The sequence below is a fragment of the Chrysemys picta genome, chromosome 11 (genome assembly GCF_011386835.1).
Source record: "Chrysemys picta bellii isolate R12L10 chromosome 11, ASM1138683v2, whole genome shotgun sequence".
In the NCBI taxonomy this organism is placed as follows: Eukaryota; Metazoa; Chordata; order Testudines; family Emydidae; genus Chrysemys; species Chrysemys picta.
The window spans coordinates 67,424,023-67,436,306 of NC_088801.1; the positions used below are offsets into that span (position 1 = coordinate 67,424,023).

Consider the following 12,284-nt stretch of genomic DNA (forward strand, 5'->3'; position numbering starts at 1 on the left):
TTGGCATGTGTATTTTCATGATCACTTATTTAAGTTCTGTCCAAGTTTGCCAGTGTCATGACTTCAAAATGTATTTTCAGTAATGAAATGCTGTTGGGCCCGACAACAGACATTCCCAACAACACTGCATGTGTGTCAACTGTGGGCTTTTGTGTATGCTGCCATGGGGATTGCATGGATATGGGGAGCCATATCCCCATATGGATCCTCAGTTGGTGTAACCCCATTGACGTTAATGAAGCTACACTTGATTTACACCAGGTGAGGATCTGACCCTTAATGTTGCAGGAGGTGTGGTATTGGGTACCTTTATTTTACACCTTCCTTGCACTTACTTACCACTACCAGAAGCTATCCTTCATGGGACTCTTCCTTTCACGTGCAGTATTTTTGACTGATGCACACTCTGCCCTCCCACTCATTACAGAAGAAAAACCAGACTCCATTTGCACTACCACAGAATGCCAATGGGGATTCATTGAGACTACTTTCCTATGTATACATGTTTTCTGGGCAGCTTACATCAGATGTCTAACTTACATCCCCAAGAGAGACAGAATTTGGGCCAATGAACTTGTGTTTCATGGAGCTTTTTTGGGACTGTGTATTTAAAAGTTTGTAAGTAAATAAAGCCTCATTATGAATCACAATGACCATAAATGTGGCAGTCATTTTGAATCAGTCATATTTTCCATCACATCCATTTTATGGCTGTTTCCAGTTTTCAAAATTATTTTTGAATAAAAAAATTTGAATGTTCTTAGCCCAAGAATTTTAGTAAATTTCCCTCCCATCATCCAAAATGTGGTCTGTATAAATGAATAAAAGGAATAGCTCATCACTATGTTACTTTTATATGTCCCTTGAACTTAGAGAATCAGAGGGGTAGCCGTGTTAGTCTGAATCTGTAAAAAGCAACAGAGGGTCCTGTGGCACCTTTGAGACTAACAGAAGTATTGGGAGCATAAGCTTTCGTGGGTAAGAACCTCACTTTGCATCTGAAGAAGTGAGGTTCTTACCCACGAAAGCTTATGCTCCCAATACTTCTGTTAGTCTCAAAGGTGACACAGGACCCTCTGTTGCTTTGAACTTAGAGTTGGCTCGAATTATTAAAAGGGCAAATGATTCATTAATAATAACACATTTGCTCGTAGCAATTTGGCCAAATTAGGGTCTCATCCTGCAAACCTTACTCATACTAGATGCTTTTATGCTTGGAAATATTTGAGAATGGGTAGCAGAATTGGGCCCAATGGTTTTAAAACTGCAGGGAGATGTAACTTTGAAAAGTTTCTCCTTGACGTGAGGTGTAATTGGTTTTACAATGATTTTTGATAGAAATAGCAGGTCAAAACCACGTGTTAAAAATGGCCTAAAACTATACTTAGGGTACATCTGCACAGCAAAAAGAGACCTGCGGTAATGAGTCTGAGAGCCCAGGTCAACTGATTTGGGCTTGCAGAGCTCACGCTATGGAGGTAAAAATAACAGTATAAACATTCGGGCTCAGGCTGGAACCCAGGCTCTGAAATCTAGTGAGGGGCCAAGTCCCGGAACCCTACCACCAGCCTGAGCCCAAACATCTACACTGTTATTTTTAGCCCCGTAGCATGAACCTGAGTCAATTGACCTGGGCTCTGAAACTCGCTGTGTTTGGGTTTGTTTTTTGTTTGTTTTGCAGTGCAGCCATGCCCTTTGACAATATTTCATAATGCCAAGTGAGCCTTTAAGATCTATCCAATAAATGAGACACATTTTTCAAGCTGTCTCAGTACGCATGTTTACGCAACAATCTGTCAGACATCTATCGGAAAAGAAAGAGGGGGAGGAAGTAATAGATGTAAGAAAGGCCATTCTGTTACAAGGCACAGAAGACTGAATATCTCAGTTTGTCATCAATCTGAATATACTCTTAGGAGTGATGTCCTGCTGTGATCCTTGAGGTCAGTACTGCAGCTGTTCACAGTCCTCACATTTTCATGTCAGAGGGGCTGATGGAAGGATGTTCTCAACAGAGAGTCATCACCTCTGGACAATACATTCTCCACCAGTCTAACAAACCCAGTGTTTGCTGGATTTTAAGGCAAGATCCACCCACACAGTAGTTTAGTTTCCTGAGAGCCCTAAGACTTTGGTCTAATTCCAGTTGTTGGGGTTAGTGTGGCAGGGAGGGGTGACTGGAGGGTGCTAAGTGATACACAGGAGGTCAGCTTATCAGGGGTTGAAAACCTTTCAGAAGTGGTGTGCCGAGTCTTCATTTATTCACTCTGATTTAAGGTTCCGCGTGCCAGTAATACATTAACGTTTTTAGAAGGTCTCTTTCTATAAGTCTATAATATGTAACTAAACTATTGTTGTATGTAAAGTAAATAAGGTTTTTAAAATGTTTAAGAAGCTTCATTTAAAATTAAATTAAAATGCAGAGCCCCCCGGACCAGTGGCCAGGACCTCAGCAGTGTGAGTGCCACTGCAAATCAGCTCGTGTGCCGCCTTTGGCACGCATGCCATAGGTTGCCTACCCCTGGCTCAGATAATCTGATGGTCCCTTCTGGCCTTAAACTCTGTCTCTGTGTTTCCACAGCTATTTTCTCAGGCTACATCTACACTACAGGGGGGAGTCGATTTAAGATACGCAAATTCAGCTACGTGAATAGCGTAGCTGAATTCGACGTATCACAGCCGACTTACCCCGCTGTGAGGACGGCGGCAAAATCGACCTCCACGGCGTCCCGTCGATGGCACTTACTCCTACCTCCGCTGGTGGAGTAAGAGCGTCGATTCGGGGATCGATTGTCGCGTCCCGTTGGGACGCGATAAATCGATCCCCGAGAGGTCGATTTCTACCCGCCGATTCAGGCGGGTAGTGTAGACCCAGCCTCAGTGGGGGAGATATCAGGTGTAGTAGTTCAGACATATGACTTGAAGTCATTTGTAGTACACCTCTACCCTGATATAACGTTGTCCTCGGGAGCCAAAAAAATCTTACCACGTTATAGGTGAAACCGCGTTATATCAAACTTGCTTTGATCCTCCGGAGTGCGCAGCCCTGCCCCTCCCACCCACCCCCCAAGCGCTGCTTTACCATGTTATATCCAAATTCATGTTATATCGGGTCGTGTTATATCGGGGTAGAGGTGTATTAGATTTTGTATGTGATCTCACAGCATTCTTTTCTTTGATGCATTTATAAATAAAATAGAAGGCCAGATCCTTGGCTGGTGTAAATTGGGGAAGCTCTGTTATCTTCAGTAGACCTATGCCTATTTACATCAGCTCAAGATCTGACAAAAAATCTGAGTGGAGTTCTATTTTCACACATTTATATAATATATAATGAAGCTGCTGTATGTTAACTAATGTAATGAGATCTTACTGAGAGAGACGAGACAGAATTATAATGTTTAAATAATAATTTTTTGGTTAAAAACTAGAATGGATTTTCAAAAAAAAAGATTTTTCCCTTAACCTCTTTTACCCTTTTATGAAAGCAATTATTTGAGCTTAAGTTACTTTATTGCTGATCACCTTAAAAATTAGAAAAAGTGAGTTATTTTTGAAATCCATGTTTACTTTCCCTTGAAATAAAGCTATTTTAAGTATTTTTTTCTTTTCTCTCAATATGACTTCATTAATACACACTAAAATGCCATTTTCATCTGCATCTGTATCAGAAAGCAGTGTAAAGACAGGACTTTGAGATTTTTTAGCACATTTTTTCTATACTTTATTCAAAATGTAACTCTAGGTGCCCATCCTGTACTTCTATAGAGAAAAAAAGATGGTTTGCAGAAGGCCTCAAAGTAATCTTCCCCTCCATCTTTCCTAATGACCCCTCTCTCTTCTTTTTTCCTGGTAACAGTGGCACCAAACTGGTCACTTCAAGTGGAGATACAACAGTACGGATATGGGACTTCACAAAGGGTGAATGTATTCTGACTTTAGAAGGACACAGCCGTGCAGTCTGGGACTGCTCATTGCACTCCTGTGGAGATTTTGTGGCTTCTGCTTCCATGGACAACACCAGCAAAATATGGGACATTAACAGGTGTGTACTTATTGAAAATCATTATGTAACTGATTGATAACTATAATTAACAGCAAAATGTGGTATGTTTTAGGTCACTTGTAGAGCTATAGATTTAGGCCCCTTTCCAGTAAAGCACGTGGTTGGCTTTCAGAATGAGTAGTCCCGGTGATGTCAACATTAAATTAAGAATATATGTGCTTTGCTAGATCAGGGCTTTAGTAAGCTGAGCGGTGGGAAGCAGGTAATTTAGAGTATTTCAGAACAAGATTGTTTTATTCTGCATCTGAATTTCCTTGGTGATCAATGCTTTGTGAGCCAGAAACTTAAATATGTGTTTTCTAGGCTTTGTTTTGGCGCATGACTACACAACACTTTTAAAATTAAGACTAGACCAGTAAAACAATATTTCACTTATTTTAGTTGTATTGTAAGTGTGATTCCTGACTGACTAAAGGACACATGCCCTATATCTAGACATGCCATACCGAAGGAAAAAACGCAGAATTTTGACTTGCTTTTGGCTTAATCGGCTTGTGAGTTGCTTGTTGGCTAGTTTTTGGCTTGTAGCTTGTTGCTTCTTATTTTTTTGATCGGCTCCTGGCAAGCAGGGGCAACGGGGGGGCAAGCAGGGGTAAGGGGAGAGAGAGAGTCGGGGTGCACAGCAGGCCCACTACAGTCCCAGACTGCACACCGGGGAGATCTAGTCACACAGAGTGTTGGGGTTCTTAGGGATTGGCTTGTTTTGAAATAGGATTAGCTTGGTTTTTGGTTTATTGTTAAAGTCGGGGTGCTTATTTACCGTGTGAAAATTGGCAACTGTGCCTATATCCTTAATTTCCTTCTTTGGTCAAATTAGAGCCCACTTTATAGAAGACACTTCTAGAAATACTTGTGTGTTTCTACCTACAGCTCAGCTAATAATTGTTCCACTTTAATGAGATGACATTATATATTTCTTAATTTGCATATATGACTCCTTGTCCCAATCTAATCTCCCTCAACCCACAGTTCCGGCTTGTGTCCCTTCTGCATTTGAACCAGGCCGTTTTCTCTTCCATGCTTTCTGGCCCCAGCCGGGTGTCATTGAGAGCACAGGAGAGACAGTCTTCTGCTTTCGTTTTCCGTTCCTAAACCAGGCCTGGCCGACAGCAGTCCAGAGGTGCAATTGCAGGGAAAATCCTATTCAGTCTTGGGCTGGAGCATGCTCAGTGCTGATGAAGTCTTCAGAGTTTTGTACCTTGCCTGCAAAAGTCTAGCAACTCTTTTAGAGCATCTGTGAACTGCAATTTTTCAAAGCCTTAAAGTTTGTCCAAATTTGGGCAGATTTTCACAGGGAGGGCAAAAAGCACATCCCCAGCACAGAGGCACCTCTCCTGCAAAATTACAAGTCTCTGCTCCGAAGCATGGGGGCACTAGATCACTTCAAAGAAAGTTTGCCAGCTTTTTTTATCATGAACAAAACACTGTATTTTTCACTAGCCTTGTCCTTGGGAATCGATGAATCATTATAACTGAAATAAATAAATAAATAAATAAATAAATAAATGTGCAGCACGCATCCAGCTTGTGAAATTTAAGCCCAAACAATGAAAGTTTAGCGAAGTTATAGGCAACCGAAAACAGGTTTTTTATAATGGGAAGTGTCGGGCAACCTTAATAAGAGGCAGTTCTACCAGCCTAACTATAACAGTCGTCTTTCTGAAAAGAAGTAATGGTTGGCATTAGGTTGAAACTTCTCATGTCTTCATGTATTGATCGCTTGTGTAGTTGCCTCTCTTCTTAACTTCTTGTAACTGGATTATCTTTCAGCATAATTTAAAACATATTCGTGACCTCTAATGAATAGTGCTAAGAATAGCTCTAATTGTATGTCTGAATGGTTTTAAATTTGCTTAGGGGTGGTTACGGTTTAGTCATCTTAAAATATCTCCACCAAGGAAGCTTTTGTTGTCAGAGAAATTAACGCAAAGCTTCACCACCAACCCTAGCCTCCCACTCTCACAAATTTGCAGCTGGCCTTTCTACCTTCTCTGTACAGTCTGATGTACATTTTGGATTCAGCAGTGGGGGAGGCTCAGCTGCTCCTACAACCACAAGTAAGCAGCACAGGGACAATGTGAAAGACATAATGGTCAAAATGCTTATCTCGAGTCGGAGGTGGTACAAGAATGTGGCACAATATACGAAGTCAGACTTAGGAGACTCAATGGTTATTAAATTAGAATGCTTACGTGGAAACTTCATTGGTTGATTTTTCTGTGTTGTCACAGTAGCCTGCATTCTTACTTATTTACTTTAATTTGATCATATTGAGTCCAAAAGGCAATAATAGAACATGCCCAGCTACTCTACTGAAGTTAGATCTCTTTGCACGATGTACTGTAGAAAAGATTTTCTGTATATACAGTATGTACAAATTGGGTATAGAAGACCTTTGGAAATCCTGATCCCCACAAATAGACAAGTATTTACTATTCCCTACTAAAGACATAAAAAGAGAATATTTTGCTTGTCTCATAAAATGCCTCAAGCTGGCTATAAAAAAACGGGAAGGCACTGAAAATTAGATTGTGTTTGAAAATGTTGACCTTAAAATTTTGCACACTGGTCCATGCCACATGAGTCAGGATTCTCTGTGCATATTTTATCCGTGATACTCCCACTCCTTGAATACTGCACGCAGTTCTGATCATCCCATTTCAAAAGAGACATATTAGAATTTGAAAGAGTATAGAGAAATGATTAGGGGTACGGAATAGTTTCTATATGAAAAGTGTTAAAAAAGACAGCACTGTTCATCTATTATGTCACAAAAGACAACATATTAATAATCATTTCATTATGAATGTATTTCTATTGCGGAAGCACTCATCGGCCCCAGTCAGCACTTGGACCCCTACTATGCTAGGCAGAGCGCACAGACGTAATGAAAACACCCTCCCTTCCAAAAAGAACTTACAGATCACATGAAGTGCTTTTTAAAACTTACATTGCTTCAACTGTGGCTGTAGGTGCAAAGAAGCTATTCCCTATGCAAACTTAATGGGCCCTTTGTACCAAAGGGGGAAAACTGACTTACTGGCAGCTGGAGAGTCCCCTTGTCTGGAGGCTGCTGTTGGGGATAAACCAAACCCCTAGCTACAATCAGGGGAAAGTAAAGGTGATGCCATTTGCCAAGCTTCACCTATTGCCCCTACAACTCTGGCTGATGTACTCCCCATTTAAGTACCACATGAAAAAGAGGGTCACAGTCCTACTGCTGAGGGAGATGAGCTGGGGCGAGACTCCAGATGGTATGAAAGGGAGGGGTGCATTCTCTGCCCCCTCCCTGACAGTGACGCTCATCACATGCCATCAGGAACAGCATAGGGAGCCCGTAACACTGGCTTGCATGGCATTCCTATCTGTTCTGTGGAACTCCACAGTGTGGATATTGACAGACCATGCATCTGCAATGCATTACATAAACAATCATCCCTTTGCCAGGAAGCCATCAAGCTATTGACATGGTGCCATCTCCACAGGATAATCCCATTGAACAGTTCTGGCAGAAATTTCCCTCCCAAAATAGAGCCTGAAGCAGACACCTGCCCTGAAAAATTTCATCCTAACGGCAGAAAGATACCAGCCCTGCCTGTAGCAACAGAGACACAGCTGTATGGTTGCTCGGGTTCTTTCCTCTTACATTTTCATACATTTCAATGCTTCGTATTTGAAATAGAACAGATTTATCTGAACACAGGTTCCAAATGAGTACTGCCATAGAGTAAACACGGATCCGGTAGCCCCTCTCCTGTCTCCACTCTATGCTGGTATAGTCAGAGCTGAAACCAACAAATGGAGGGAATCCCATGGTGCTGATAGCTTGGTGTGAACCCTGTGACACCTGTCAGATTTTACCCTGTAAGTGGGTTTGGCTGTATTAGAAAAATTTCAGTTGTGAGCCAACAAATGGCTCAAAATAAAACCTTTTCTGATGTGCTCCCCTAGTGAAAATTGCCCAAGTACTGAGCCAGGTGGTGCTGAGTTCAGCAGACATCAAAGAGAAGTCTGCTGTCTGTTCCTGACTGCTGCTTCCCATTACCAGAGCCTCCAACTCCACTAATCTGACAGTGTGGCCACTTCCCATTTTCCCTTTATTTTAAAAAATCTATATTGCATGCTGTTTACAGCTCCCAATTCAACCTTCCTAAAAGAAAGTACAGCTTGTGTTACTCCCAGCAGTCAGCCATTTTCACGTCCCCACAACTGAACTGCTGCTTCTTCAGCTGCTTCTCGTCAGCAGACTGATGTAAAGATTTTGTTTTACTATTGGACAGGCTGAATCCAGAGCATAGTAAGCTCCACATGTACCCTTTTACAGAATGTGAAAAGTAGGCCAGCCACCACTGAGGAAAAGGGGATCCGATGACAGCAAGGCATGATGAGATATAATATAGGAGATCCAACCTACGGCTCCAATCCTGCAAGACAATCAGATGGAGTTGACCCTAATTCCACATTGACTGCTCACAGGTGAAGGGTCATTCTCTACATAATGGTACTTTATAAATCCATGATACTCCCACTCCTTGCATACTGCACGCAGTTCTGGTCATCCCATTTCAAAACAGACATATTAGAATTTGAAGGAGTATAGAGAAAGGCAACAAAACTGATTAGGGGTATGGAATAGCTTCTATATGAAGAGTGATTAAAAAGACAGCACTGTTCATCTTGGAGGAGATACAACTGAGGGGGTCTACAATAAACATCTATAAAATCATGAATGGTGTGTTGAAAGTGAAATAAGGAAGTGTTATTTTCACGCCTTCACGTAACATAAGAATCAGGAGTCACTCAATGAAATGAATAGGCAGCAGGTTTAAAACAAAGGAAGTACTTCTTCACAAAACACACAACCTCTGGAACTCATTGCTAGGTGATGTTGTGAAGGCCAAAAGTATAACTGGGTTCAAAATTCATTAGATATGTTCATGGACAATGGGTCCATCAAGGGCTATTAGCCAAGGTGGTCAGGGATGCATCCCCCTAAGACTCTGTCTGCCAAAATCTGGGATGGGATAATGGGATGGATCATTCGATAATTACCTTGTTGTGTTCATTGCCTCCAAAGCATCAGGCACCGGCTACTGTTGGAAGACAGGGTACAAGATTGGATGGACCATTGATCTGACCTAGTATAGCCATTTATAAGTTCTTACAGAAGGTGTTGTAAGCTAGGGGCCTAAAGGAAGGGAAAAAGAAAAGTTAGATATTAAACCATATTAACTTTTTAAAAATACAGTGGTCCCTGTAATTAAAAGCATCTGTTGTTGCTAAATTGATATGTATTTTCCTCTTTTCTTTATTATGAACCATTTTCCATAGCAAAAGTTATGTCTAAAAAGAGAATAAAATATATTACAGTGCCTTTTTTGTAGAAATATAACAGCTGTACTGTACTGCATGTATATGTAATAGTCAGTCTATTCACTCAGAGGGAATTCAGCTGTCTTAGCCACAAGGCCATCCTTTCTCTACCTGCAGTCCCTTGCTTCATTCAACACCTTTCAACTTCTGCAACAAACAAGTCAGAAGTCCTTCAGATAAAAGCCTCATTCACTACACAGCCCTGATTTATTCTCAAAGCACTGTCTACTCTGTGCACTGAATGACATAGGGGAACTATGACGGGGGGGGAGGTGGTCATATATTTAGAACTATAATTCAAAAGGACAAGGATGTTTTTTTGTTTTTTGTTTTGTTTTTGGAGTGCTTGACTTTACAATCTTGGCATTCTTTTCACTTAGGTTTTTAAAACGTAATTTCCTACGTTTATTTTTTTAATTTAGGCAAACGATACTCTACCAGCTCTACTTCTCAATTTAAAGAGTGAACGTTTTTAAACATTTGTAAAACAATGCATTCCCCCTCCCCTGGCCTTATTCTCAGAAACAGCTGAACTATTTTTACTGAAACATGCCAGAAAAATTCAACCTGATGCTAACACCCAGCATGGGAAATTTCAGCCTGAATTGTTAAAATTCTGCATAGTTATTAAAAAAAAAAGTGAAAAGGGGTCTCATAATGGACAGTTAGGCAACCGTAACAATAGACGTTGCAAAGAGCTCTGCCTATAATATTAGTATTGTGGTTATGCCTAAAGGCACCAATCAGGGGTCAGGAGCCCATTACACATGGAATGAAAATCCAAAAGAATTTACAATCTAGGAATATGATGAGAAAACAGGTGTATGCAACAAAAAGATCCGATGGGGGAGGGATTATTATGATTACTGTAGTAATCAATGGTAAATTATTCAATTTAATCCACTGCTAAGTTATTTCTAGTATTGATAAACTCATATTTTTATAAATGAGTTTTTTTCACTGCTAACATACTTAGATGGGTGTCCTAGATAAATTATAACACTCTGGGAAAACATCACTTTGAAAAATACTACAGGTGTAAGACCAATATCAAGGCTGTTAACCAGAGACGACGCATGGGGGGGAGTATGTGGGATCACAAGCTACCCCCCATTTCTTGGGGCGCCTCTGGTGTTGAGGCCCAGTAGCAAGGAGACCGCGCTCCCCCTGGCAGTGGCATTCTCTGTGTCCCTGCAGCGCTGGGAGGGAGGAAGCACCAGGGCGGCTGGCTGCCAGCTGAGCTCCTCTCCCCATTACATGGGGCTGATTCACCTTCCCTGCTGCTGGAGGCAGAGGCAACTTGTGGGACTCCAGTAGCAGGGAAGGCGAAGCAGCCCCATGTCGTGGGGGGAGGAGTTCAGCTGTCAGCCAGCCATCCTGCTGCTTCCTCCCTCCCTGCGCTGCATGGACACACTGAGGGTACATCTACACTACAGGGGGGAGTCGATTTAAGATACGCAAATTCAGCTACGTGAATAGCGTAGATGAATTCGACGTATTACCCCGCTGTGAGGACGTCGGCAAAATCGACTTCTGCGGCTTTCTGTCGGCGGCGCTTACTCCCACCTCCGCTGGTGGAGTAAGAGCGCCGATTCGGGGATCAATTGTCGATCCCCGAGAGGTCGATTTCTACCCGCCGATTCAGGCGGGTAGTATAGACCTAGCCTGAGAGTGCCGCTGCCAGAGCAAGTGCTGCCTCCTCACCGCTGGGCATCCATGAGAAATGGGGGGGGCATGACCCCCCCAGAACCTTTCATTTGTGCCCCAGCTAAAGCTACAGTCACCTCTGCTGCGAACTGTCACCTTTCCAAAGAAGATTGTTATACCAATAGAATAAAAACCAGCAGGATCTTATTAAGAGGGATAAGGCAAAGATGCCACATTTATTGCAAATATACTGATAAAGCAAAAGATAAAAGTAAACAACGTAGTTTGACTACTTATTTCTCATACACACACACACACATATATATATATATAGAGAGAGAGAGAGAGAGAGAGAGAGAGATTCATTCCCACAATCATTTATTCAAGTTCTGTATAGGTGTTATAGTTACCAGCCTAGAAGTTGCTCATGCCAAGTTACTGGCCAGGTATTTTGGTCATGAGGATGGAGCCGAGTCTGTGTCAGGTGCACCTGATGCTCCTGGAGGCTGGCAGAAGAACCAGAGACTCAAAGTCATCAGTCTTTAGAGTCCACTCTTATAGGAATTAATTCCTATGTTAGTCTATGGGAGCTGTTTCATCCTGCTGTTGCTGACTCAATCAGCAGATGGCACATTCCTGTCCAAAGTGGCACATTCCTGGTGGCTCCACACTGTCCAAAGTTTGTGTTTCTTATCCTTCCAGGTGATGGGGTGGATCCCAGTTTACCCTCCGGGGTTTTTCTGGTCACTGTCACTTGGGGGAATCACTGTTAGTACCTTCTTTAATATCCCTACAAGATGCATAAGATAAATAAGCAACATGCAGAAAATCTCTCCTTGATGATGATTCTACTATATAGCATTTTCATCAGTAGATCTCAAAGCACTTTACAAAAGATGTAAGCAGCATTATCCCCATTTTACTGATAGGAAAACTGAGGCACAGTGAGGAAAAATAGCTTGCCCAAGGTCACCTGGGTGGCTAGTGGCACAGCAAGGCAGAGTACTCAGAGCTCCTGAGTCCCAGTCCAGCGCTTGATCTGCTAGGCCACACTTCGTAGTAATGAAAGATAATCTTTGTTCCTCTCTAGAAATAAACTCAGATTTCATAAAGCAATTCCCTGAACTCCTTCACAATAACTATATAATTTCTGCAAATGCATATGGCAATTTCTTTCCTGTGTGGTTAATTTGGTATC

At 41.9% G+C, this 12,284-nt stretch overlaps 1 protein-coding gene across 4 annotated transcripts in view; it reads left to right on the forward strand.

Annotated features, from left to right (window-relative positions):
• Positions 1-12,284, forward strand: part of SPAG16 (sperm associated antigen 16) — a 786,899-nt gene that overhangs the window by 513,141 nt on the left and 261,474 nt on the right. For all 4 annotated transcript variants that reach the window (XM_065562140.1, XM_065562142.1, XM_065562143.1 and 1 more), the window contains one exon: positions 3,860-4,045. In XM_065562140.1, coding sequence (XP_065418212.1) covers positions 3,860-4,045 — 186 coding nt within the window. The remainder of the gene's footprint in view (positions 1-3,859; positions 4,046-12,284) is intronic.